Source organism: Triplophysa dalaica, chromosome 17 (genome assembly GCF_015846415.1).
Source record: "Triplophysa dalaica isolate WHDGS20190420 chromosome 17, ASM1584641v1, whole genome shotgun sequence".
Classification (NCBI taxonomy): domain Eukaryota; kingdom Metazoa; phylum Chordata; class Actinopteri; order Cypriniformes; family Nemacheilidae; genus Triplophysa; species Triplophysa dalaica.
In genome coordinates, this window is record NC_079558.1 from 21,211,826 (window position 1) to 21,238,603 (window position 26,778).

A 26,778-nucleotide genomic window follows, 5' to 3' on the forward strand; every position below is an offset into this window, starting at 1 on the left:
AGAAACATTTTTCTCACTGAAAGGTGGTAATTAGTTTCGGCTTTTGTCACTGAGTAACAATTTCAGTCTGTAATTTAGGGTGTAGTAAACTTTGAACATTCTTGAATGTATGATGTATCCCTGGACTTCTCAAAACCTACTGTGACATTGTGTTTTATAATACGATTATTTGAAATTTGGTCCACACTGATGTATTGCCATGCAACAAGACAAATGCCTGTTTCTTAATGTCTTTGACTAAAAGTGGTTCTTGGCATGTATGCTCAAGTGCCATACAGAACCATATCTTGGTGCTTCAGTGGTGCTTGAGGATTGAGGTGCTCTATAGATCCACTTAAGAATCATGCAGGAGATTAACAAGTTCTTTACACGGAAGCAGTGTTGTATAGAACATCGGTCATGCCAAAGATCCGCTGAAGAACCACGGAAGCACCAAGATGTGGTTCTATATAGCACTTAATGTGGTTCCTCTTTTATTACGAGTCAAGAGCCACTTTAAGTGCTATATAGCACCATTTCTTTTATTAACACTGATGTGTATTTTGAACTTTCTTTTTTCAATTAAAATCTCTGGAATTGTATGTGACCCTGGACAACAAAGCCAGTCTTAATAGGTCAATTTTACGAAATTGAGATTTTTACAATCTGAAATCTGAATAAATAAGATATATTTTGATGTATAAGTTGTTAGAATAGGACTGTATCTATAACAGATACAACCGTTTCAAACTCAGGAATCTGAGAGTGCAAAAAATCTAAATATTGAGAAAATTGCCTCTGAAGTTGTTAATCAGGGGCACTGTGGCAGGCCATCCACTCACAAAAATAAAGTTTTTATATATTTAAGCTAGAAAATTTACAAGTCAAGACTCACCAACCAGAAGCAAGAACACATGCAATGAGATTAAAACTCTCATTGTGTTACACTGCACCGCAATGATTTTTGGCATTAAAGAAAAATCGATAACTTTGACCCATACAATGTATTTTTGTCTTTTACTAAAAATGTTCCTGTCAACAAAAATTTGTCAACACCAATTGTTGGTTGGTTTGTTAACATTTAAAACAAATCATAGACATATGCATTATCTCTTAAATATCATTATCTATGTGTTTTAGGGTAAGAACATTTAAAAAGCATGCTTTTACAAAAATAGTATTTATGTAATTGCATTTATTAATTTCTGACAGTACATTTTGCTGTGTCAATGAAAAATAAACTATATTTTTAATAACAAACGGACTCGTTATAATGCAAAAGCAGAGAACAACTAACTAACTGTTCATAAGCTATACACACTTCAAAGTGATTTATTTTTAGATGTCATGAAGTGAGTTTGTGTCTTCATCAATATTTAATCGTCTACAAACTTTAAAGGATGAAATCAGGGCAGGGCCAAGAACAAAATGTGTAATTAACCGCACTTCTAATGATTGACGTGTCACCTGTACCTTGACCTACTTAAGCTCCTCTGTTTCTCCGAAAGCAATTAAGCTGTTTTCTAAAGAAATCATATTTTATTTTATTCTTCGAAAATGTTTAAAAATACAACAAACCTGTTTACCTGATCAGATATAAAATGAAGAGAATGAGAGTAAGTCATGTAACGTCATGTTACACACCACTCATGAAGAAAATTAAATGCTGATTCAATACAACCATGAAAACATATTTGTGAATGATAACTTTTAAACTGTAGTAGGACATTTGTTTCTTTCCAAATTAATTAACTTTGACTTTCTTGTATTTCTCTGTGTTAATCAAAACCCCGCCCTATCATCACTGACATTTTAAAAGGTCACAGAATGACATTAGCTATCTTTGGAAACCGACTGAAGTATTTAAAGAAATTGTAAGTAAATACGTGTATCATGTTTTTACTCTTGTCTTTCAAACCTTTATGCGTATCTTTCTGCCACAGAACACAAAAGAAGATATGTTGAAGAATTTCGGGAACCAAGCCATGGCGGTCCCCATTGACTTGCATTGGTATTCTGTAAATTCAGTAGAAGCGACACAATACTGTTTATTGAACGCTTACCAACGTTTACTTTTTCAAAATGTTTTTGAGGGAGATGATGACCATATAGGGGTAAAAAAACGATGACAGAATGTTCATTATTTTGGAAAACTCTCCCTTTAATATTTTAACACAAGAACTCAGCCAGCAGTATGTTCCTTTATCTGACATCGTTTGAACATTGCATCTATTTTCTCTCTACAATTAAAAAAAAATCCGTGTGTAAAATGTTGTTTTCTTTGGAGAATTAAGGGAACTGATGTTTTAATGTTAGTCGAAGGATTCTGCGATCGGTACCTTTCCCAAAATAAACTCACTGATCAGTAGGCCTACCCTGACTGCTGGACTGTTGAGCAGACGCATCCAATGATTGACTTAAGTACCATTTGAAAGGTTTTGATGAAACCGTTCACTTCAACAATGTGTGCGATTACATACAGCAAATAAACGGATATACATAAAAAAATCTGCTTAAAGGAAACCTGTTTTCACGTTTTTACATGCATAGTAATAAACCGGCTGTGCAGGAAACCGTGTTTAAATGGAAGTTTCAGACTTGACGGTTTTCTCGCGTGCAGTGACGTCATCGTCGATAGTCTGTTTAGTAATTAAAAATTCCACAGGAAATCTGTCAGAAGCTGTATTTTCATATCTCTTCTCGTGTCCGCAGTATCTGCAAACGAAGCAATGGTTTTTCATTTAGTCGTTTCCACATCAACTGCATGATTCGAGAGCGGACTTTTATGCGTTTTTGATGTTACTCCCGTTTGGGACTTTTACTATTGAGCTGTCACACATAAACAACAAACAAAACTGAGAAACAAATGCTATAGCCGTTTACATGCAGCGAGAAATCGGAGCAATGAGCAAAAAACTACCTCTAGCGGGTATGTTTACGCGGTTTAAGAGCTTTCCCCGATAAAACAAAACTGTTTACACGATCTTACTTGATATCATCTTATCAAGCATAATCGGAGTTAGACTAAGAATTTTTTTACAGCAAATAATCGTGAGGAACACACACACATTTACATCTGTGATAAACTGTATTTGACATCCCCTCTTGTCTCTCCTCGCCTTTCGCTGACCTGTGATCTGAAGCTTAAGTCTACATGGACTTTCTTTGCTGGACAAAATTTTAAACAAAATTATAAATTAAATTGACAGTTACTGGTAAACCCGCAAGAAAATTACAGCAAAGTTGTACAGTGTATTTTGGGATAATAACAATTAACAAGCATGATTATACAAATAAATAGGATTTATGTAATTCCAGATCTGAAGCACTTTTATAAAATGTTGACAGTACTTTCAGCTGTCCAAATGAAAAATTAACTAATATGTGAATAACTTACAGACTGCGCTCAATATACCACAATACCAGAGAAAAACTAACTTACTGATTTATTTTTAGATGTCATGAAGTGAGTTTGTGTCTTCATCAATATTTAATCGTGTACATACTTTTCAGGACAAAATCAGGGCAGGGCCAAAAGACAACCAAATGTGTCATTAACCCCACTTCTAATGATGGACGTAAACCTTGACCTACTCCAGCTGCTCACTTTCTGCGAAAGCAATTTAGCTCTTTTCTAGAGAAAGCATATTTTATTTTTATTCTTCTACAGTGTTTAAAAATACAGTAACCCTGTTCACCTGATCAGATATAAAATGAAGTGAAAGAGAGTCAAGTCATGTAGCGTCACTTTCCTCTTTGATAGTCTTCATGACACGTGTGTAAACTGTCGCGGTGCGTGACTTTCTCCGAATGACAGTATAATTATCAGATCTGCTGAAGTCTTTGGACAGGTTTATTGTCTTTTAATTAATGGAGGTAAAAAGAAATATGCTTTCTTTAAAAGACGTGCAGGCTGCTTTCAGAGAACCCGCATTTTTACTGTGTCATCAAGGTGCAGCTGTCACATAAATCAATAGTGGGTTTAAATACTCAGTTTGTTGTCTTTTGGCCCTGCCCTGCCTTTGAGGATGCGTGTCATTGTTGATTATATAGAAAACATAAGTGTTAGGTAAGATCACACAGAAGGCCCAGACTCACTTCCTGAGATATCGAATGAAATCAATTTAAAGTGTTTACATGAACGTCATCAGTTTGTTATTGTCATGTTATCTCATATCCTCCACATTAGTTAACATACGTTTTGTATGCTGGTTATTTGCTCTTTACTTGAAATATTGAGGACGACAATCTGAATATTTTGATGAATAAAAAAACCACTTTAAATGTATTTATAGGACCAGTAACCCCAAAATCGAATTCCGTCATCATTTATTCGCCCTCGAGTTGTTCCAAATATGTAGAAATTTCTTTATTCTGAGAAACACAGAGAAAGATATTTGGAAGAATGCTTGTAACCAAACAGTTCTTGAGCATAAACATGGCATGTATATATGTGTATTTCTTCTGTTGAACACAAAAGAAGATATTTTGAAAAATGTGGGACAGCAAACAGTTCCGGGTCACTTTTGACTGTCATTGTCATTTTTCCTACTGTGGTAGTCAATGGTGGCCAAGAACGTTTTGGCTATAAGCACTCTTCCAAATATCTTTCTCTGTTTTCATCAGAACAACGAAAATCATACAGATTTGGAACAACTCGAGGGTGGGCAAATTATTATTATTAATATTATTTAAGTATATACTAATAATAATAATATTAAGTATATTTGAAGGGGACCATGTACAATTATAACATTAACGTATCCATATCATGCATTTTACCGTATAGCCAAAAGGCTAATTTCCCTCGGCAGGTAAACATACATTTAAAACACACATGTACATATACGGAACAATTACTTATACACTACCCATAAGAGCAAAGGATAGCAAAAGAATTAAAGAAGAAAAATATTCTGTGGTCACAAAGTTGTGTTAATTTTAAATAAGATTTCAGTTTTAATTTAAACAAATCAACAGTACACAGCTTGATTACTTCAGGTAACAGAAGCTTAATTTTTTGTGTGAACTGTCCCTTAAAATCATTTCTGTCTGTCATTCAATCAAAATGTTTTTTTGATCAAATGTTGTCGGTCACACTCTACTTATTTTATGCGAAATTTGATGGAGGTCCCCCTGCCTATATGTATATTATTAGTATTTCATTCATTCTTGGATGAAAAGAAATGAAGAACTAAAGAAACTGAACTCAAAAACCATCTCCCCATATCCATTCCAGCAATGTCAATATAAACAAACGTGAAATTGTGAGAAGAATGCATACAAACATATTGTATTTAAAGTGACAGGTCCAGATTACATAAAATCTGATTTTTGTTCACTCACAAAAAGTATAAAAAGTAAATAAAGTAATATCATTTGTGTCATTAATTTTCTATTCACAAGTTCATTTGATCATTTGAGTTTACAGTGTCAGGTGGCACTCCTTGTAAGGTATCATTTATAGCGCACTTGTCTATTCATATATTGTGGCGTCTTTGACTGGGTGGACCACTGTCGCACTAGTTTGTAGCGTGTGTGGCCACACCTCTCATTACAGTTTTGAGAAGATGAGAACATTTGGATTTTCTTAGAAGTCAGTGCTCACCACCCTCTGATGTGCAATTAAAGCACCATACCAGCAACATTCTTCAAATCATCCAGAACTGAAAGTAAAATATCAAGACGTTTCTAGGCAATTGAAACTGCACGGATGAAAAAACACACTAAAAAACACAGTAGAATGACCACTGCAACTTAATAAGACATCCACTGTTATTTCAACTCGATTTGAGAAATAAAGACAATGAATAATTATAATTTATATTTTACTTCAATTAAAAGCAAATAATGTATTTACTTGAAAGGGTCATGTACAGTAGCCTATAAAATTTTGAAAGAAAGGACTTGGGTCTTTGCAGCATCCTTATCTTGCCACCAGGAGGAGATGGAACACATTTTCACCCGTAACACAGTGACGTCATTTATTCACTCACTCTGAATCAGATAAGACAGTTGTACTGTATACCTGTGGCCAAAAGGTGGCAGTATCACACATTAGATTTTTTCACTACCATTTGCTGTACATATACAGTTATGTTCAAAGTAATAGCACTCCAATATTACTAACCAGATCATTCACTGTTTTTGGTAGAAATTATATTGCTTTATGGCAAATATTTTACTAGTAGGTGAAGTAGAGTAATAGAAAACCAACAACTCCCAACAGAAATGACTTGCGTGCTGATAATTCTGTGTACTTGAATCATTTATTGTAGCGGGCCTGTTAAAAATAATAGCATTGAAATTCATTTCGAGAGGAAAATCATCCTCTGAAAAAACCTGTTGTCAAACAAGTGTCCCTTAAAATAAAACACTGATATTTATAACATTCATTTAATCTGTTTATTTTCAAAAAGTAGAAAACTAACTGTAAACAAGAACAAACAAGTCTAAAAACGTACACTTGTGGCATTAACAGTCACTCCGGCTAATTCTAATCAGACCTTCGCATTGTATCATGGGAAATATGAATGAGCGAGTGTACATCGGATGTTTGTTCTTGTTGACACTTATTTTCTAATTTTTGAGAATAAACAGATTAAATGAATGATAATTATATCAGTGTTTTATTTTAAATATATTAAGTCATTTTATTTAACGTAATGCAATGTAACGTTAAGTGTAAATAAACGTGGCAAATATTTATTTTGTTCTCTTTGTCAAAAATAATATAATAAACGTGACAAATAATGCAACAATGAAATTTACCATTTTACAATAAGACACACAGGTGTATTATAATCGTTATAAAGAATGTCTGCGACAATTGTTGGACGCAGGATATATCACGTCAGTGTCCGAAATGTTTGTCTCATTTTCATTCACTTCTTCCCCATATAGTGGACTATTTGGCATTCTATATATAGGGAAGAGTGAACGAGTGAAACAAGTGACTTAATTCATACACAGCTAACTTGTGACACTGTTCCCCTTATCTCCCCAGTGTTTCTCCATGGACTTCACTTCCCACGATCGTCCACGCTCCCTCACGTGTAACGCGTTTGATATCCCCGCACCTGCCAGCTGTTACCCTCATCACAGAGACTGCACGTTTGCTCACCCTGTAGTGATGGGAGAAACGAAGCTTTGAATCAATTGAACCGAAACATGATTCAGGTTTTCGAAGCGTTCGAAACACTACATGCACGCGACACCCACTGGGGAAAATGTTGTAGATGCATAGAGATCTCAGGCCAAACTCAATGACAGAAAATTGGAAATCATACGTTTCATTAAAAATCAGTGCATGAATTTTGGGATTTTAATAGTAGCACATTTAATTATCATCAGAGCACTAACAAAATGTAGGAGAACCATCACTTTCCCCTTTTAATTATCTGAAAAAATGACAATGCAATGATTTTTAAGATGTTTCAGTGTTATTCAAAGTTAGCTTTAACTTTATTTCCAGATATTAATTGTAAGCAAGATGTTTCTTGTAAACCTCAAAGATATATGAACAAATGAATCTTTACTGAAATATAACATTTTGAAATTTACTGCCCAAAAGCATGCTTGCGTAATGCATGCTGAGAACTGAATTTCCCTCAACCAGTCGTGTAAAATAAACTTGTTAATATTAAGTAAACTCAGCAATAGGTCTTATATTGAGTTTTGCATTTTACTCAGTGTTAAATTGACCAGTCAAACACTAAAGTAAAGCAGACAATAAAACGTTTTGGGGTATAAAGAAGTTTTTATCTATGGTTTAATTAAACAGCAACAGTTCATATTTTTAAGTGCGTGAGGTCGAGAACAGTGTTCGGTGTTGGTCCTTGCAGCCAACAACAGCAGTTATGCTTTGCTTACTTGGTGTCGAAACGAATTCACGCAAGTCGCTTGCAAAAACAAAAAATGGTGGCAGTGCCATGGGTGGACACGTTCAGAAAAAAGGACTGCAATACAAGAACGGCAACCTACTTCAGAAAGGGAGCGAAATCTGGATTAAGCGCTCAGATACCCAAGGTGTGTTTTTTTTCTCATGTCATGTGGGTGTCAGTTCTCTATCTTTGTGTTTCTCTTCCTTGAGTAGATGTTACTCGTGAAGTCTACGGCTCTTATGACCAGTGCAGTCATTTCACATCAAACCCAACCCAAGGCTTGTCCTGGAGATGTCTACAAACTGACCAGACCCTGTATTTTGCTCCGGTACCTTCTGCTCAGACTTGACAAGTTTATCATTGTATATAAGTAATAGTACCCTGATCCCATTTGCAATCAAATCGCATGTAATAGATTAAAAAAAAAAAAAACACTTCAGCACTCCAAGTGTGGACCACTGTGACAGCTACACCACTTTGGATGAACCCTGGAGATCCACGGATCATAATTACTACAGCAACTACACCATGTGTGATTCTGCGGTGGTACAGACCAAAACATGTGTCGTCTATACTACTAGGTATTTATATAATGCAGACTGGGTTAAAAAGAATTTCATTGACTAAAACAGTAATTGATCATTCTAACAAATGCTCAAACCTAGTCGACTGAAACGTGACATTAGAAAAGGAGAACAACAGCTTGACAAAAGACTAAAACAGGCCACCATAAACAGTCTCCCATTCAAATTAAGATTAACAATTTAAACCTTGAAGGCAAACGAAAGCCTTTTCAACTATAGGGCCATTCATATTTCACATCTGAAACGACAAATCTTATCTTTGTGGGAAAACTGGACCGTTAAGGGTGTCATCAGCAAATGATAGACCTGCATAAACCAATTACAAGCGAAACGTTTGATTATTCAATGGAGATTGTCACAAGCAAAAATTTGACAAAAAAACATTACAATTAATATTATTAGGATGCCCTTTATTTCATATTAATCTGTTGTTGTCAGTGCCGCTGCCGTTATCAGTTCAGCTAGAGAAAAAAAGATTGTTAATCAGAAAGGTTTAAGTTCCAAAGTATTATAACTACAACCAGCCATATTTTGTTCTCAAGACATTAGGGATTATTATGTAGTAGCCTAATAGTATATAAAAGCTTTAAACTGTTCCATTATAAACTGGTTAATGTTTCTAAAATGTTGTGGACCTGCTGTAAAGCCTTTAAGGACTGTTCAGTAGAGCACCATCAGTGCTGAACCTTACTGCAAGAAACACTAAAATACAGCATGAAAAACACCACACTTCATTTAAATAATAATGATCAACTCACCCTGGCAGATTACTCCAGCATCTTCATCATGTTCATGGTTGTGAGTTCCCCATGGTGGTGCGAAGCAGTTTTGTAATGACGTTTCATTCCCTGTACACCCCACATTATCCAACCATATCGGTCCTGTACCTTGTCCAAAATAAGAACTGCCCGTTGCCTCTATAGCAGCACCACAGACCAGCTGTCGACACACCACTGCAGCATCTTTTAGATCCCAACCATCATCACAAACAGTTCCCCAAATTCCTTCATGAAGAATCTCCACTCTTCCAGAACACTCACTGCTCCCATTCACAAGCCTGATATCTATCAACAAAATTAATATGAACATGTCACTACAGGATGAACGCCACACGTCATTTTAATGAGGTTTAACTCACCTTGGCAGATGACTCCAGCATCTTCATCGTGATCATGGTTGTGAGTTCCCCATGGTGGTGCGAAGCAGTTTTCCAGTGACGTTTCATTCCCTGTACACCCCACATTATCCAACCATATCGGTCCTGAACCTTGTCCAAAATAAGAACTGCCCTTTGCCTCGGTAGCAGCACCACAGCCCAGCTGTCGACACACCACTGAAGCATCCGATAGATCCCAACCATCATCACAAACAGTTCCCCAAACTCCTTCATGAAGAACCTCCAATCTTCCAGAACAAAAGTTGGTACCATTCACCAGCCTGATATCTATTAGCATCACAATCAATATGAACATTGAAGAATGTCAATGTTTTAAATGCTATGACCCCTATTCTTATTATTGAGAAACATGTAAAGCGTAATCATAAAACGATTAATGTAGTGGGGTACACATCATCAGCCTACATATTACCTGTTCCTCGCCCATTTGCGATATCTCCTGCAGTTAAACAATATGCGCATAATAGGTTAATTTCACAATGGAAAGTTATATTTATGAAAGCTGCCTACTGGTGCTGTGTTTTAAAGGTGTAAAACTCACCATTTATCAGCAGAAGTATCGACACACAGAAGAAGATCAGAAATTTCATTGTGACAAGCGTTGCCTCTGACACCTGCATATATGCACAATAACAGGAAATACACAGATTATTGTTTTCTATAAATATGAATCACATCGAATTAAATAAGTAGCCTACAATATACAGATTAGTTGGCCAATTTGCAAACGATAAATGAGGAAAGCCTTTTACCATTAACTGTAGCTACTTTACCGCTTCAGCGTGACTTCTCTCTTCACCAAGTTAACCAACACACAATGATGCTGATCGGAATCCTTTATATACTGCTCGATGTGGGTCGACCGCAGCTGAAACCGAAACTATTTCCAGGTGTAACAATTATCAATCACAGTCGCAATCAACCTTGTTAACTATTTTCATGAGGGACTTTTGTTTCAGCAGTGTATGAATTCGCCCACTATCTCCTAGAGCACTGAACGGGTGTCCGCCATTTTGTAGTCTTGTCCAAATTCGTAAACTGCGTCTGAATTCGCTCACTTCTTCACTCATTCACTCTTCCCCGTATAGCGAGTTCTGGTCCACTATTATGGGGAAGAAGTGAATGAAAATGAATGAACAATTTCGGACACTGGCGTAATATATTCGTTTTTATAAATGGAGAAGTTCATTGTTATATTATTTGTCACGTTTATTACATTAGATCGATACACATATTCATTGGAACACATTCTATTCTAAACAAAAGCACGAAGAAAAGTATCAAATTTGTTTATACTCTACAGAAAGAAAAAGGATTCTTGCTGTTCAAAAAAAATGGCAGTGTCTGAATTTTTCTTTAAAAAGTCAAACATGTGCTGTGTAAAATGAAAAATGATTGAAGATTTGGCATTCTTGTGAATCACTGATCTAATGTTTAGTTGAATAGCCACAATATCTGAAAACTGCTTCACATCTGTGTTGCATGTAGTCGACCAACTTCTGGCACCCGTGAACAGGTACTCCAGTCTTGGACAATTGCACTACAGACCACAATTCTTCTGCATTTCTTGGTTTTGCCACAGAAACAGCATTCTTGATGTCACCCCACACATTCTCCATTGGATTAAGGTCTAGAGATTGTGCTGGCCATCTCTTAAAGTTTATCTTGTTGGTCTGGATCCAAGGTGCTGCTCGCGTCTTAGGGTCGTTGTCTTGTTTTAACACCCCTTTAAAGGGCATTTCTCTTCGGCATAAGACAACATAATCCTTTAAATATTGTTATGTACTCAAACTGATCAATGATCCCGGAATCCGATAAATAGGCCCAACACAACACTCTAAAAATGGCTGGGTTATTTTTTAACACATACCGCTGGGTTCAGTCCGTTGGGTTGTTTTGTTGGGTTATTTTTCCACATGTTAAACACTTTTTGGTATAGTTTTAGTTTTCAAGGTGTTGGGTTAAACCCGCTGGGTTAATGTGCTGGGTTGTTTCTGCTCACCGCTGGGTTATTTGAAGAGTCTCGAGGGCTTACCGCCCTGAAGACGTTGAGTGTACTTCGCAACTTTCATTTTTATAAAGAACAAAGGGGCAAAGTCACTGGCTGGAGCAATTTAAAGCTAAGTGTTTTACGTTTTAATTGAATATTTATTGAAATAAGCATAATTTGTAACGTTTTGCAAGGCAACGGTGTCTTAACTAACATTAGTGATGTAATTTAGACGACCAGCAACTACCTCAGATCACCATTACAGATAAATTGACATCGCATAGTCCTTTGAAGATGCGCGAAAATGCGAATTAATAAAATTTTAGTGTACCCCGTCACATGTAAGCTAAGTTTATGAAATTTAGTGAGAATTTAACAAAATTTGAGTCAAACCGGCGAATGCCCCGCGAGCGCGGGCAAGCATTCACGGTTCAGGAACGCCTCTCTCGGTGTCCACTCTGGATATTAAGCGCCAGTCAATTATGTTGCGCACTCTGTTTTAAACCAAACATTTCAAGGTTTGTGCACATATTAAAGAAAGACGAGTGTGGGAGCCTGTATTTAATGAGTTGATTTGCTGCACGTGTGGTTTCTTAGTGTATTAAGTGGTGTAATTCATAATGTGTTATACATAATTTATATGTCTTTAGTTAGTTTTATTAATTGACATTTGTTGCTACATATTGTGGAGTATGTTTATTAGTCATTTATAATGTTATTTATAATGCTTGTTAATGTTTGATATGAAACATTTTTATGTATTATAACTAAACTGTTTTCTTTTAAGTATGCAAATCTAAAAATATTGCTGTTACTGGGTGTAAAAGTTGACATTTTTATTAACAATTATTTTTAAAGTCAAATAAAAATTAATATTTTTAAAACAAATGTCAATTGTCTTGATTGGCAATGAAGTACAGAATAAATTAAGAATAACCCAGCAAGAATTAAACACATGATTAGTTCAAATGACTACATTTTGGGTTTTTTCAATAATCCAATAATTACTTTAACCCAGTATGTGTTCTGTCCAATATTTACCCAGCGCTGGGTTGCCAAATGGGTTGTTTTTAACCCAGCCATTTTTAGAGTGCATATATAAGAATCTTCCCCATATTATGATGCTTGCGCCACCATGCTTCACTGTCTTCACAGTGTACTGTGGCTTTCTTGGTACTGCGCTCCTGTTTAAATAAATATATGAAATCATTTAAGTTCCCTTTATGCAATGTAATTCTACAGAAACATGGCAATCTTTTGTTTTGTTCTCTTTATTTAAAACTTATGTAATAAATGTGGCAAATAATGTAACAATGAACTTTACCATTACAAAAAATCCATAAAGCCACACAGGTGTAATAATCGTTGTGAAGAATGTCCACGTCAGTACTGTCAGACGCAGGATATATTACGTCACTGTCCGAAATTGTTCACTATATAGGAGATAGTGGGCGAATTCATGCTGAAACAAAAGTGACTCATGAAAATAGTTAACAAGGTTGATTGCGACTGTGATTGATAATTGTTACACCTGGAAATAGTTTTGGTTTCAGCTGCGGTCGACCCACATCGAGCAGTATATAAAGGATTCCGATCAGCATCAGTGTGTGTTGGTTAACTTGGTGAAGAGAGAAGTCACGCTGAAGCGGTAAAGTACAGTTACAGGTAAAGATAAAAGTCTTTCTCATTTATCGTTTGCAAATTGGCCAACTAATCTGTATATTGTAGGCTACTTATTTAATTCGATATGATTCAAAAAAAAATTTTTTTATTGAAAACAATAATCTGTGTAACTCCTGTTATTGTGCATATATGCAGGTGTCAGAGGCCACACTTGTCACAATGAAGTTTCTGAGGTTCTTCTGTGTGTCGATACTGCTGCTGATAAATGGTGAGTTTTACACCTTTAAAACACAGCACCAGTAGGCAGCTTTCATAAATAACTTTCCATTTGTTAAATTAACCTATTATGCGCATATTGTTTAACCGCAGGAGGTATCGTGATTGGGCGAGGAACAGGTAATATGTAGGCTGATGATGTGTACCCCACTACATTAATTGTTTTATGATTACGCTTTACATGTTTCTCAATAATATGAATAGGGGTCATAGCATTTAAAACATTGACATTCTTCCATGTTCATATTGATTGTGATGCTAATAGATATCAGGCTGGCGAATGGTACCAACTTGTGTTCTGGAAGATTGGAGGTTCTTCATGAAGGAGTTTGGGGAACTGTTTGTGATGATGGTTGGGATCTATCGGATGCTTCAGTGGTGTGTCGACAGCTGGGCTGTGGTGCTGCTATAGAGGCAAAGGGCAGTTCTTATTTTGGACAAGGTTCAGGACCGATATGGTTGGATAATGTGGGGTGTACAGGGAATGAAACGTCACTGGAAAACTGCTTCGCACCACCATGGGGAAGTCACAACCATGAACATGATGAAGATGCTGGAGTCATCTGCCAAGGTGAGTTAAACCTCATTAAAATGAAGTGTGGCGTCCATCCTGTAGTGACATGTTCATATTGATTTTGTTGATGATAGATATCAGGCTGGTGAATGGGAGCAGTGAGTGTTCTGGAAGAGTGGAGATTCTTCATGAAGGAGTTTGGGGAACTGTTTGTGATGATGGTTGGGATCTAAAAGATGCTGCAGTGGTGTGTCAACAGCTGGGCTGTGGTGCTGCTATAGAGGCAACGGGCAGTTCTTATTTTGGACAAGGTTCAGGACCGATATGGTTGGATAATGTGGCGTGTAGAGGAAATGAAACGTCACTACAAAACTGCTTCGCACCACCATGGGGAACTCACAACCATGAACATGATGAAGATGCTGGAGTCATCTGCCAGGGTGAGTTGATCATTATTATTTGGTGGTGTTATTCATCCTTTATTTTAGTGTTTCTTGCAGTAAGGTTGAGCAGGTTGGTTTTGATGGAGCACCCCTGATGGTGCTCTACTGAACAGTCCTTAAAGGCTTTACAGCAGGACCACAACATTTTGAAACTCAAGTGAATGGAGCTTACTTGTAGTAGGTGCTTTACAAAAAGCATCTATTACTCATTTCCCCTTTGAAACATTAACCAGTTTATAATGGAACAGTTTAAAGCTTTTATATACTATTAGGCTACTACATAATAATCCCTAATGTCTTGAGAACAAAATAAGGCAGGTTTTAGTTATAATACTTTGGAACTTAAACCTTTCTGATTAACAATCTTTATTTTTCTCTAGCTGAACTGATAGCGGCACCGACAGCAGCAGCACCGACAACAACAGATTAATATGAAATAAATGGCATCCTATTAATATTGCTTGTAATGTCTTTTTTTTGTGTGTGACTGAAAGCTCCATTGACTAATCAAAATATCGCTTCTATTTGGATATTTATGCAGGTCTATCATTTGCTGATGACAACCTTAAAGCTCCAGTTTTCCCACAAAGATAAGATTTGTCGTTTCAGATGTGAAATATGAATGGCCCTATAGTTGAAAAGGCTTTCGTTTGCCTTCAAGGTTTAAGTTGTTAATCTTAGTTTGAATGGGAGACTGTTTATGCTGGCCTGTTTTAGTCTTTTGTCAAGCTGTTGTTCTCCTTTTCTAATGTCAAGTTTCAGTCGACTAGGTTTGAGCATTTGTTAGAATGATCAATTACTGTTTTAGTCAATGAAATTCTTTTTAACCCAGTCTGTATTGTAAAAGTACCTAGTAGTATAGACTAAACAAATGTTTTTGTCTGTACCACCGCAGAATCACACAGTGTGGTTGTAATTATGATCAGTGGATCTCCAGGGTTCATCCAAACTTGTGTAGTTGTCACAGAGGTCCACACTTGGAGTGCTGAAGTATTTTGGGAAATGAAGTGTTTTAATAATCTATATTGGATTTGATTGCAAATGCGAGCAGGATGATGTTACCTATATACAATATGATAAACATGTCAAGTCTATGAGCAGAAGGTACCTGCACAATATACAGGGCCTGCGATCGCACGGTTTGTAGACATAATAATCTCTAGGACAAGCTTTGACTTGGCTTGAGTTTGATGTGACATGACTGCACTGGTCAGAGCCATGGACTTCACGAGTAACATCTCAAGGAAGAAACACCAACATGGAGAACTGACACCCACATGACATGAGGAAAGAATCACCACTTGGGTATCTGAGTACTTGATCCAGATTTTGCTCCCTTTCTGAAGTAGGTTGCAGTTCTTATATTACAGTCCTTTTTTCTGAACGTGTCCACCCATGCCACTGCCACCATTTTTTGTTTTTGCAAGTGACATGCGTGAATTCGTTTTGTACACCATGGCAAAAGAAAGCCAAGCAAAGCATGCTAACTGCTCTGTTGTGGGCTGCAGAGACCAACACCGAACACTGTTCTCTGCCTCACACACTTAAAAATATGAACTGTTGTTAGTTTTATTTAACCATAGATAAAAATAACTTTTATACCCCAAAATGTTTTATTGTCGACTTATATGTCTGACTGTTCAACTTAACATTGAGTAAAATGCTAAACTCAATATTATAAGACCTATTGCGGAGTTTATTAATATTAACAAGTTCATATTTCACAACTGGTTGAAGGGAATTTTCGGTTCCCAGCATCCTTTGCTCAAGCATGCTTTTGGGCAGTAAACTTCAATGTTATATTTCAGTAAAGATTCATTTGTTCATTTATCTTTGAGGTTTAGAAGAAACATCTTGCGTTACAATTAATATCTGGAAATAAAGTTAGAGCTAACTTTGCATAACACTGAAACATTTAAAAAAATCATTGCATTGTCCTTTTTCAGATATATAATACTATCTTTACTTTAATTGCTTATTTGTCTAAACAGCTTTTTTTGACAGTGTATAATTAAAAGGGGAAAGTGATGGTTCTCCTACATTTTGTTAGTGCTCTGACGATAATTAAATGTGCTACAATTAAAATCCCAAAATTCATGCACTGATTTTTAATGAAACGTATGATTTCCAATTTTCTGTCATTGAGTTTGGCCTGAGATCTCGATGCATCTACAACATTTTCCCCAGTGGGTGTCGCGTGCATGTAGTGTTTCGAACGCTTCGACAACCTGAATCATGTTTCGGTTCAATTGATTCAAAGCTTCGTTTCTCCCATCACTTCAGGGTGAGCAAACGTGCAGTCTCTGTGATGAGGGTAACAGCTGGCAGGTGCGGGGATATCAAACCGTTACACGTGAGGGAGCGTGGAGGATCGTGGGAAGTGAAGTCCATGGAGAAACACTGGGGAGATAAGGGGAACAGTGACACAAGTTAGCTGTGTATGAATTAAGTCACTTGTTTCACTCGTTCACTCTTCCCTATATATAGAATGCCAAATAGTCCACTATATGGGGAAGAAGTGAATGAAAATGGGAAAAATTCGGACACTGACGTGATATATCCTGCGTCCAACAATTGTCGCAGACATTCTTTATAACGATTATAATACACCTGTGTGTCTTATTGTAAAATGGTAAATTTCATTGTTGCATTATTTGTCACGTTTATTATATTATTTTTGACAAAGAGAACAAAATAAATATTTGCCATGTTTATTTACACTTAACGTTACATTGCATTACGTTAAATAAAATGACTTAATATATTTAAAATAAAACACTGATATTATTATCATTCGTTTAATCTGTTTATTCTCAAAAATTAGAAAATAAGTGTCAACAAGAACAAACATCCGATGCACACTCGCTCATTCATATTTCCCATGATACAATGCGAAGGTCTGATTAGAATTAGCCGGAGTGACTGTTAATGCCACAAGTGTACGTTTATAGACTTGTGTTTGTTCATGTTTACAGTTAGTTTTCTACTTTTTGAAAATAAACAGATTAAATGAATGTTATAAATATCAGTGTTTTATTTTAAATATATGTAATCATTTAAGTTCCCTTTATGCAATGTAATTCTACATAAACGTGGCAATCTTTTGTTTTGTTCTCTTTATTTAAAACTTATGTAATAAAGGTGACAAATAATGTAACAATGAACTTTATCATTAAAAAAATCCATAAAGCCACACAGGTGTAATAATCGTTGTGAAGAATGTCACGTATACACTCTAAAAAAAGGCTGGGTTAAAACAACCCAATTTGGGTTATTTTGGTAACCCAACATTGGGTCAAATATGGACAAACCCAGCGTTGGGTTATTTTAACCCAGCCAGTTGGGTTAAATCTTTGACCCAACATGCTGGGTTGTTTCATTTAAATCAACTTTTGCTTAAAAATTACATTGATGGTTTAAAACAAACCCGAAATGTTTAAAAATAATAACAAAATCACAGAGAAATACTCGAGGCATCAGTAAGAATCAATAGTTTTATTAAGGATCAAATTGCAAGACAAAAGGAATTCATAAAAACATGCAATATGTTATGTTCAATGAACAATAAAATGGCATATAAAACACTTTGATGAAATGTATGTTTATACATATTTAAAGAAAATTAATTTCAATAAATTACATTAGTTTAGATTTTAACATATACATTTAACAAGGTTATTAAAGTGGTGCAAGTAAATATAAACAGTTAGACAACTTAACACTTCAAAACACTTTAAAAAGTATTTTACTAAACCCTTGTTAATAGAACCGCATTTATATGATAAAATATAAGTCTATGCACAAGTTTTCTATAAAAAAAGAAATAAACAAGCGTTATGGATGTGAAAAAGGGACACCGTAACTTTCCTCTTCATATAAACTCACAAAACATTTTAAATAGTGTTAGTTCTTTCGGTTTCAGCACTGCTTAACCTAAAATATCCACGGAGCAGTCTTACTGAAGAGGATTCTTTTCCTGGGAGTTGTAGACAACAGTGTGGTGTGCACTTTTGGAAGTGGATGTCCAGCAGGAGGGTTTCTTTATCAATTTGTACATCTAGAAAGAGAAAAAGAGACAAGAGAAGAATGTAAGGAAACTGGCCTACCCAGAGCACAATGGATTATAATAAACATATAAAGAAGTACATTAACATTTTACCTAAATAATGTTTACCTTTAAGCCTGTTATGAAAACATCCAAGTTCCAGTTGACATTTTCTTGAATAGAATGATCCATTAATATTAGCTGTTATTCTGCAACCTGTCAGTGGGGGGTGAAAGAAGAGTGGGCTCTAGTACAGAAAGTGAAATACAGTCTTAAAAAATAATATTATAAACGTTAAAACAACTCTTCACTAATTCGACACACTCGGGAGCAACAATTGTTCGTCTCATATACCCAAACTTAACTATATCGCATTGTTAACCACTAACGTTATAAGAGCCAGCGGCTATTCCCGAAGCAATGGCCGAGATAGAGCTGCTCTCCACGGAGACACGACCGCTGACAGCCTGAAGCTCACACCTCCGACAGCGTCTTAACAAATTCTCAAAGAGGCGTTATGTTTATATATAAATCACGTATTTGTGTTCTTAACAACTACATTCTCGTCTAAAAGACTCTTAAATCTAAGTTCCGTCACCGAACATTAGCGGTATTTATAAAAAAAAATTGCTGGATGTTTGCTTTTGACACGACGCTCTCGTGTCGACCTTAAACTAATATCAAGTTGCGTAAGTTACTGAACTAAATTCCTCACACAAGTCACACATTTCAGAGGAAATGTTCACCAAAAAGGAAGTTTAAATGATTAAAAAGCTGTAAATTAGAACAACGTGGGCATAACGTTACAGACTAGCTATCCAAAGCTAACGAAGCTAGATTGTAACGTTACTTTCAAACCTAATGCGAACAGCCGAATTTTGCATACTTTTGCATTTTTTTTTACAGTAATAGTTTTATACATTAAAAACTCGTAAAACATACTTTTATTCTCCGAATAACAGCTTTCCGAGATGAAGTGGATCAAAATGCCCGCGAAGGTAAAGTTTGTCTGATGCGTAGAGGAGTGGGAGGGGTTTACTCTCTCAACTGTCACTCAATTGGACCAGACTGGTAACCCAGCGTTTGGGTTACTCAAAAAATGACCCAACACTAAGAAAATAACCGAACAAAATGACCCAACAGGCTCAACCCAGCTGTTGGGTTAAACAAATAACCCAGCATTTTTCAGGATATATTACGTCATTGTCCGAAATTGTTCACTATATAGGAGATAGTGGGCGAATCCATGCTGAAACAATAGTGACTCATGAAAATAGTTAACAGTTGATTGCGACTGTGATTGATAATTGTTACACCTGGAAATAATTTTGGTTTCAGCTGCGGTCGACCCACATCGAGCAGTATATAAAGGATTCCGATCAGCATCAGTGTGTGTTGGTTAACTTGTTGAAGAGAGAAGTCACGCTGAAGCGGTAAAGTACAGTTACAGGTAAAGACAAAAGGCTTTCTCATTTATCGTTTGCAAATTGGCCAACTAATCTGTATATTGTAGGCTGCTTATTTAATTCGATGTGATTCATATTTTTTTATTGAAAACAACAAATATATATATATATATATATATATATATATATATATATATATCACGTTTTATTGTGCATTTATGCAGGTGTCGGAGGCAACACTTGTCACAATGAGGTTTCAGATCTTCTTCTGTGTGTTGATACTTCTGCTGATAAATGGTGAGTTTTACACCTTTAAAACACAGCACCAGTAGGCAGCTTTCATAAATATAACTTTCCATTTGTTAAATTAACCTATTATGCGCATATTGTTTATTTGCAGGCGATATTGCAATGGGGCGAGGAACAGGTAATATGTCGGCTGATGATGTGTACCCCACTACATTAATCGTTTTATGATTACGCTTTACATGTTTCTCAATAATAAGAATAGGGGTCATAGCATTTAAAACATTGACATTCTTCCATGTTCATATTGATTGTGATGCTAATAGATATCAGGCTGGCGAATGGTACCAACATGTGTTCTGGAAGATTTGAGGTTCTTCATGAAGGAGTTTGGGGAACTGTTTGTGATGATGGTTGGGATCTATCGGATGCTTCAGTGGTGTGTCGACAGCTGGGCTGTGGTGCTGCTATAGAGGCAAAGGGCAGTTCTTATTTTGGACAAGGTTCAGGACCGATATGGTTGGATAATGTGGGGTGTACAGGGAATGAAACGTCACTGGAAAACTGCTTCGCACCACCATGGGGAACTCACAACCATGATCACGATGAAGATGCTGGAGTCATCTGCCAAGGTGAGTTAAACCTCATTAAAATGAAGTGTGGCGTCCATCCTGTAGTGACATGTTCATATTGATTTTGTTGATGATAGATATCAGGCTGGTGAATGGGAGCAGTGAGTGTTCTGGAAGAGTGGAGATTCTTCATGAAGGAGTTTGGGGAACTGTTTGTGATGATGGTTGGGATCTAAAAGATGCTGCAGTGGTGTGTCAACAGCTGGGCTGTGGTGCTGCTATAGAGGCAACGGGCAGTTCTTATTTTGGACAAGGTACAGGACCGATATGGTTGGATAATGTGGCGTGTACAGGAAATGAAACGTCACTACAAAACTGCTTCGCACCTCCATGGGGAACTCACAACCATGAACATGATGAAGATGCTGGAGTAATCTGCCAGGGTGAGTTGAACATTATTATTTAAATGAAGTGTGGTGTTTTTCATGCTGTATTTTAGTGTTTCTTGCAGTAAGGTTGAGCAGGTTGGTTTTGATGGAGCACCCCTGATGGTGCTCTACTGAACAGTCCTTAAAGGCTTTACAGCAGGACCACAACATTTTTGAAACTCAAGTGACTGGAGCTTACTTGTAGTAGGTGCTTTACAAAAAGCATCTATTACTCATTTCCCCTTAGAAACATTTACCAGTTTATAATGGAACAGTTTAAAGCTTTTATATACTATTAGGCTGCTACATAATAATCCCTAATGTCTTGAGAACAAAATAAGGCAGGTTTTGTTATAATACTTTGGAGCTTAAACCTTCTTTCTGATTACCAAATTTTTTTTGTCTAGCTGAACTGATAACGGCACCGACAGCAGCGGCACTGACAACAACAGATTAATATGAAATAAATGGCATCCTATTAATATTGCTTGTAATGTCTTTTTTTTGTGTGTGACTGAAAGCTCCATTGACTAATCAAAATATCGCTTCTATTTGGATATTTATGCAGGTCTATCATTTGCTGATGACACCCTTAAAGGTCCAGTTTTCCCACAAAGATAAGATTTGTCGTTTCAGATGTGAAATATGAATGGCCCTATAGTTGAAAAGGCTTTTGTTTGCCTTCAAGGTTTAAGTTGTTAATCTTAGTTTGAATGGGAGACTGTTTATGCTGGCCTGTTTTAGTCTTTTGTCAAGCTGTTGTTCTCCTTTTCTAATGTCAAGTTTCAGTCGACTAGGTTTGCGCATTTGTCAGAATTATCTATTGTTTTAGTCAATGAAATTCTTTTCAACCCAGTCTGTATTGTAAAAGTACCTAGTAGTATAGACGAAACAAATGTTTTGGTGGTTGTAATTATGATCAGTGGATCTCCAGGGTTTATCCAAACTGGTGTAGTTGTCACAGAGGTCCACACTTGGAGTGCTGAAGTATTTTGGGAAATGAAGTGTTTAAATAATCTATATTAGATTTGATTGCAAATGCGATCAGGATGATGTTACCTATATACAATGATAAACATGTCAAGTCTATGAGCAGAAGGTACCTGCACAATATACAGGGCCTGCGATCGCACGGTTTGGTCAGTTTGTAGACATAATAATCTCCAGGACAAGCTTTGGCTTGGCTTGAGTTTGTGACATGACTGCACTGGTCAGAGCCATGGACTTCACGAGTGACATCTCAAGGAAGAGAAACACCAACATGACATGAGAAAAGAATCACCACTTGGGTATCTGAGTACTTGATCCAGATTTTGCTCCCTTTCTGAAGTAGGTTGCCGTTCTTATTACAGTCCTTTTTTCTGAACGTGTCCGCCACTGCCACCATTTTTGTTTTTGCAAGTGACATGCGTGAATTCGTTTTGTACACCATGGCAAAAGAAAGCCAAGCATGCTAACTGCTCTGTTGTGGGCTGCAGAGACCAACACCGAACACTGTTCTCGGCCTCACACACTTAAAAATATGAACTGTTGTTAGTTTTATTTAACCATAGATAAAAATAACTTTTATACCCCAAAATGTTTTATTGTCGACTTATATGTCTGACTGTTCAACTTAACATTGAGTAAAATGCTAAACTCAATATTATAAGACCTATTGCGGAGTTTATTAATATTAACAAGTTCATATTTCACAACTGGTTGAAGGGAATTTTCGGTTCCCAGCATCCTTTGCTCAAGCATGCTTTTGGGCAGTAAACTTCAATGTTATATTTCAGTAAAGATTCATTTGTTCATTTATCTTTGAGGTTTAGAAGAAACATCTTGCGTTACAATTAATATCTGGAAATAAAGTTAGAGCTAACTTTGCATAACACTGAAACATTTAAAAAAATCATTGCATTGTCCTTTTTCAGATATATAATACTATCTTTACTTTAATTGCTTATTTGTCTAAACAGCTTTTTTTGACAGTGTATAATTAAAAGGGGAAAGTGATGGTTCTCCTACATTTTGTTAGAGCTCTGACGATAATTAAATGTGCTACAATTAAAATCCCAAAATTCATGCACTGATTTTTAATGAAACGTATGATTTCCAATTTTCTGTCATTGAGTTTGGCCTGAGATCTCGATGCATCTACAACATTTTCCCCAGTGGGTGTCGCGTGCATGTAGTGTTTCGAACGCTTCGAAAACCTGAATCATGTTTCGGTTCAATTGATTCAAAGCTTCGTTTCTCCCATCACTTCAGGGTGAGCAAACGTGCAGTCTCTGTGATGAGGGTAACAGCTGGCAGGTGCGGGGATATCAAACCGTTACACGTGAGGGAGCGTGGAGGATCGTGGGAAGTGAAGTCCATGGAGAAACACTGGGGAGATAAGGGGAACAGTGACACAAGTTAGCTGTGTATGAATTAAGTCACTTGTTTCACTCGTTCACTCTTCCCTATATATAGAATGCCAAATAGTCCACTATATGGGGAAGAAGTGAATGAAAATGGGAAAAATTCGGACACTGACGTGATATATCCTGCGTCCAACAATTGTCGCAGACATTCTTTATAACGATTATAATACACCTGTGTGTCTTATTGTAAAATGGTAAATTTCATTGTTGCATTATTTGTCACGTTTATTATATTATTTTTGACAAAGAGAACAAAATAAATATTTGCCATGTTTATTTACACTTAACGTTACATTGCATTACGTTAAATAAAATGACTTAATATATTTAAAATAAAACACTGATATTATTATCATTCATTTAATCTGTGTATTCTCAAAAAATAGAAAATAAGTGTCAACAAGAACAAACATCCGATGCACACTCGCTCATTCATATTTCCCATGATACAATGCGAAGGTCTGATTCGAATTAGCCGGAGTGACTGTTAATGCCACAAGTGTACGTTTATAGACTTGTGTTTGTTCATGTTTACAGTTAGTTTTCTACTTTTTGAAAATAAACAGATTAAATGAATGTTATAAATATCAGTGTTTTATTTTAAATATATGTAATCATTTAAGTTCCCTTTATGCAATGTAATTCTACATAAACGTGGCAATCTTTTGTTTTGTTCTCTTTATTTAAAACTTATGTAATAAAGGTGACAAATAATGTAACAATGAACTTTATCATTAAAAAAATCCATAAAGCCACACAGGTGTAATAATCGTTGTGAAGAATGTCACGTATACACTCTAAAAAAAGGCTGGGTTAAAACAACCCAATTTGGGTTATTTTGGTAACCCAACATTGGGTCAAATATGGACAAACCCAGCGTTGGGTTATTTTAACCCAGCCAGTTGGGTTAAATCTTTGACCCAACATGCTGGGTTGTTTCATTTAAATCAACTTTTGCTTAAAAATTACATTGATGGTTTAAAACAAACCCGAAATGTTTAAAAATAATAACAAAATCACAGAGAAATACTCGAGGCATCAGTAAGAATCAATAGTTTTATTAAGGATCAAATTGCAAGACAAAAGGAATTCATAAAAACATGCAATATGTTATGTTCAATGAACAATAAAATGGCATATAAAACACTTTGATGAAATGTATGTTTATACATATTTAAAGAAAATTAATTTCAATAAATTACATTAGTTTAGATTTTAACATATACATTTAACAAGGTTATTAAAGTGGCGCAAGTAAATATAAACAGTTAGACAACTTAACACTTCAAAACACTTTAAAAAGTATTTTACTAAACCCTTGTTAATAGAACCGCATTTATATGATAAAATATAAGTCTATGCACAAGTTTTCTATAAAAAAAGAAATAAACAAGCGTTATGGATGTGAAAAAGGGACACCGTAACTTTCCTCTTCATATAAACTCACAAAACATTTTAAATAGTGTTAGTTCTTTCGGTTTCAGCACTGCTTAACCTAAAATATCCACGGAGCAGTCTTACTGAAGAGGATTCTTTTCCTGGGAGTTGTAGACAACAGTGTGGTGTGCACTTTTGGAAGTGGATGTCCAGCAGGAGGGTTTCTTTATCAATTTGTACATCTAGAAAGAGAAAAAGAGACAAGAGAAGAATGTAAGGAAACTGGCCTACCCAGAGCACAATGGATTATAATAAACATATAAAGAAGTACATTAACATTTTACCTAAATAATGTTTACCTTTAAGCCTGTTATGAAAACATCCAAGTTCCAGTTGACATTTTCTTGAATAGAATGATCCATTAATATTAGCTGTTATTCTGCAACCTGTCAGTGGGGGGTGAAAGAAGAGTGGGCTCTAGTACAGAAAGTGAAATACAGTCTTAAAAAATAATATTATAAACGTTAAAACAACTCTTCACTAATTCGACACACTCGGGAGCAACAATTGTTCGTCTCATATACCCAAACTTAACTATATCGCATTGTTAACCACTAACGTTATAAGAGCCAGCGGCTATTCCCGAAGCAATGGCCGAGATAGAGCTGCTCTCCACGGAGACACGACCGCTGACAGCCTGAAGCTCACACCTCCGACAGCGTCTTAACAAATTCTCAAAGAGGCGTTATGTTTATATATAAATCACGTATTTGTGTTCTTAACAACTACATTCTCGTCTAAAAGACTCTTAAATCTAAGTTCCGTCACCGAACATTAGCGGTATTTATAAAAAAAAATTGCTGGATGTTTGCTTTTGACACGACGCTCTCGTGTCGACCTTAAACTAATATCAAGTTGCGTAAGTTACTGAACTAAATTCCTCACACAAGTCACACATTTCAGAGGAAATGTTCACCAAAAAGGAAGTTTAAATGATTAAAAAGCTGTAAATTAGAACAACGTGGGCATAACGTTACAGACTAGCTATCCAAAGCTAACGAAGCTAGATTGTAACGTTACTTTCAAACCTAATGCGAACAGCCGAATTTTGCATACTTTTGCATTTTTTTTTACAGTAATAGTTTTATACATTAAAAACTCGTAAAACATACTTTTATTCTCCGAATAACAGCTTTCCGAGATGAAGTGGATCAAAATGCCCGCGAAGGTAAAGTTTGTCTGATGCGTAGAGGAGTGGGAGGGGTTTACTCTCTCAACTGTCACTCAATTGGACCAGACTGGTAACCCAGCGTTTGGGTTACTCAAAAAATGACCCAACACTAAGAAAATAACCGAACAAAATGACCCAACAGGCTCAACCCAGCTGTTGGGTTAAACAAATAACCCAGCATTTTTCAGGATATATTACGTCATTGTCCGAAATTGTTCACTATATAGGAGATAGTGGGCGAATCCATGCTGAAACAATAGTGACTCATGAAAATAGTTAACAGTTGATTGCGACTGTGATTGATAATTGTTACACCTGGAAATAATTTTGGTTTCAGCTGCGGTCGACCCACATCGAGCAGTATATAAAGGATTCCGATCAGCATCAGTGTGTGTTGGTTAACTTGTTGAAGAGAGAAGTCACGCTGAAGCGGTAAAGTACAGTTACAGGTAAAGACAAAAGGCTTTCTCATTTATCGTTTGCAAATTGGCCAACTAATCTGTATATTGTAGGCTGCTTATTTAATTCGATGTGATTCATATTTTTTTATTGAAAACAACATATATATATATATATATATATATATATATATATAT

At 36.1% G+C, this 26,778-nt stretch overlaps 2 protein-coding genes and 2 long non-coding RNA genes across 4 annotated transcripts in view; 1 reads left to right on the top strand and 3 right to left on the bottom strand.

Moving 5' to 3' along the window:
• Positions 1-9,095: 9,095 nt before the first annotated feature.
• On the bottom strand, positions 9,096-10,540 carry LOC130438684 (deleted in malignant brain tumors 1 protein-like). Its single transcript, XM_056770765.1, has 6 exons — positions 10,376-10,540; positions 10,165-10,237; positions 10,036-10,062; positions 9,585-9,890; positions 9,334-9,510; positions 9,096-9,136 (listed from the first exon to the last, which is right to left on the bottom strand). Exons 1-6 carry the CDS (start codon positions 10,376-10,378, stop codon positions 9,096-9,098), a joined length of 627 nt encoding a protein of 208 aa, XP_056626743.1. The 5' UTR covers positions 10,379-10,540.
• Positions 10,541-13,155: 2,615 nt separating this feature from the next.
• The window catches only part of LOC130438685 (deleted in malignant brain tumors 1 protein-like), a 28,546-nt gene continuing 14,923 nt past the window's right edge, over positions 13,156-26,778 (top strand). The window contains exons 1-11 of the mRNA XM_056770766.1: positions 13,156-13,278; positions 13,432-13,504; positions 13,606-13,632; positions 13,778-14,108; positions 14,168-14,466; positions 15,365-15,459; positions 20,145-20,217; positions 20,321-20,347; positions 20,493-20,798; positions 20,876-21,181; positions 21,238-21,248. Of these exons, the coding sequence (XP_056626744.1) occupies positions 13,456-13,504; positions 13,606-13,632; positions 13,778-14,108; positions 14,168-14,466; positions 15,365-15,459; positions 20,145-20,217; positions 20,321-20,347; positions 20,493-20,798; positions 20,876-21,181; positions 21,238-21,248 (1,524 nt within the window). The 5' untranslated portion in view covers positions 13,156-13,278; positions 13,432-13,455. The remainder of the gene's footprint in view (positions 13,279-13,431; positions 13,505-13,605; positions 13,633-13,777; positions 14,109-14,167; positions 14,467-15,364; positions 15,460-20,144; positions 20,218-20,320; positions 20,348-20,492; positions 20,799-20,875; positions 21,182-21,237; positions 21,249-26,778) is intronic.
• Positions 18,184-19,958, bottom strand: LOC130438824 (uncharacterized). The gene is made up of 3 exons (XR_008909383.1): positions 19,457-19,958; positions 18,644-18,730; positions 18,184-18,526 (listed from the first exon to the last, which is right to left on the bottom strand). It is a non-coding gene; the product is annotated as an uncharacterized LOC130438824 (long non-coding RNA).
• On the bottom strand, positions 24,830-26,625 carry LOC130438822 (uncharacterized). The gene is made up of 3 exons (XR_008909381.1): positions 26,124-26,625; positions 25,311-25,397; positions 24,830-25,193 (listed from the first exon to the last, which is right to left on the bottom strand). It is a non-coding gene; the product is annotated as an uncharacterized LOC130438822 (long non-coding RNA).

What these genes read in the sequence shown, in the direction of transcription:
- LOC130438684 (XM_056770765.1), bottom strand. An exon ending in GATACTTCTGCTGATAAATG is followed by an intron (nt 10,063 to 10,164) that starts GTGAGTTTTACA and finishes GTTTAACTGCAG; the next exon opens with GAGATATCGCAAATGGGCGA. An exon ending in TGCTGGAGTCATCTGCCAAG is followed by an intron (nt 9,511 to 9,584) that starts GTGAGTTAAACC and finishes TTTTGTTGATAG; the next exon opens with ATATCAGGCTTGTGAATGGG.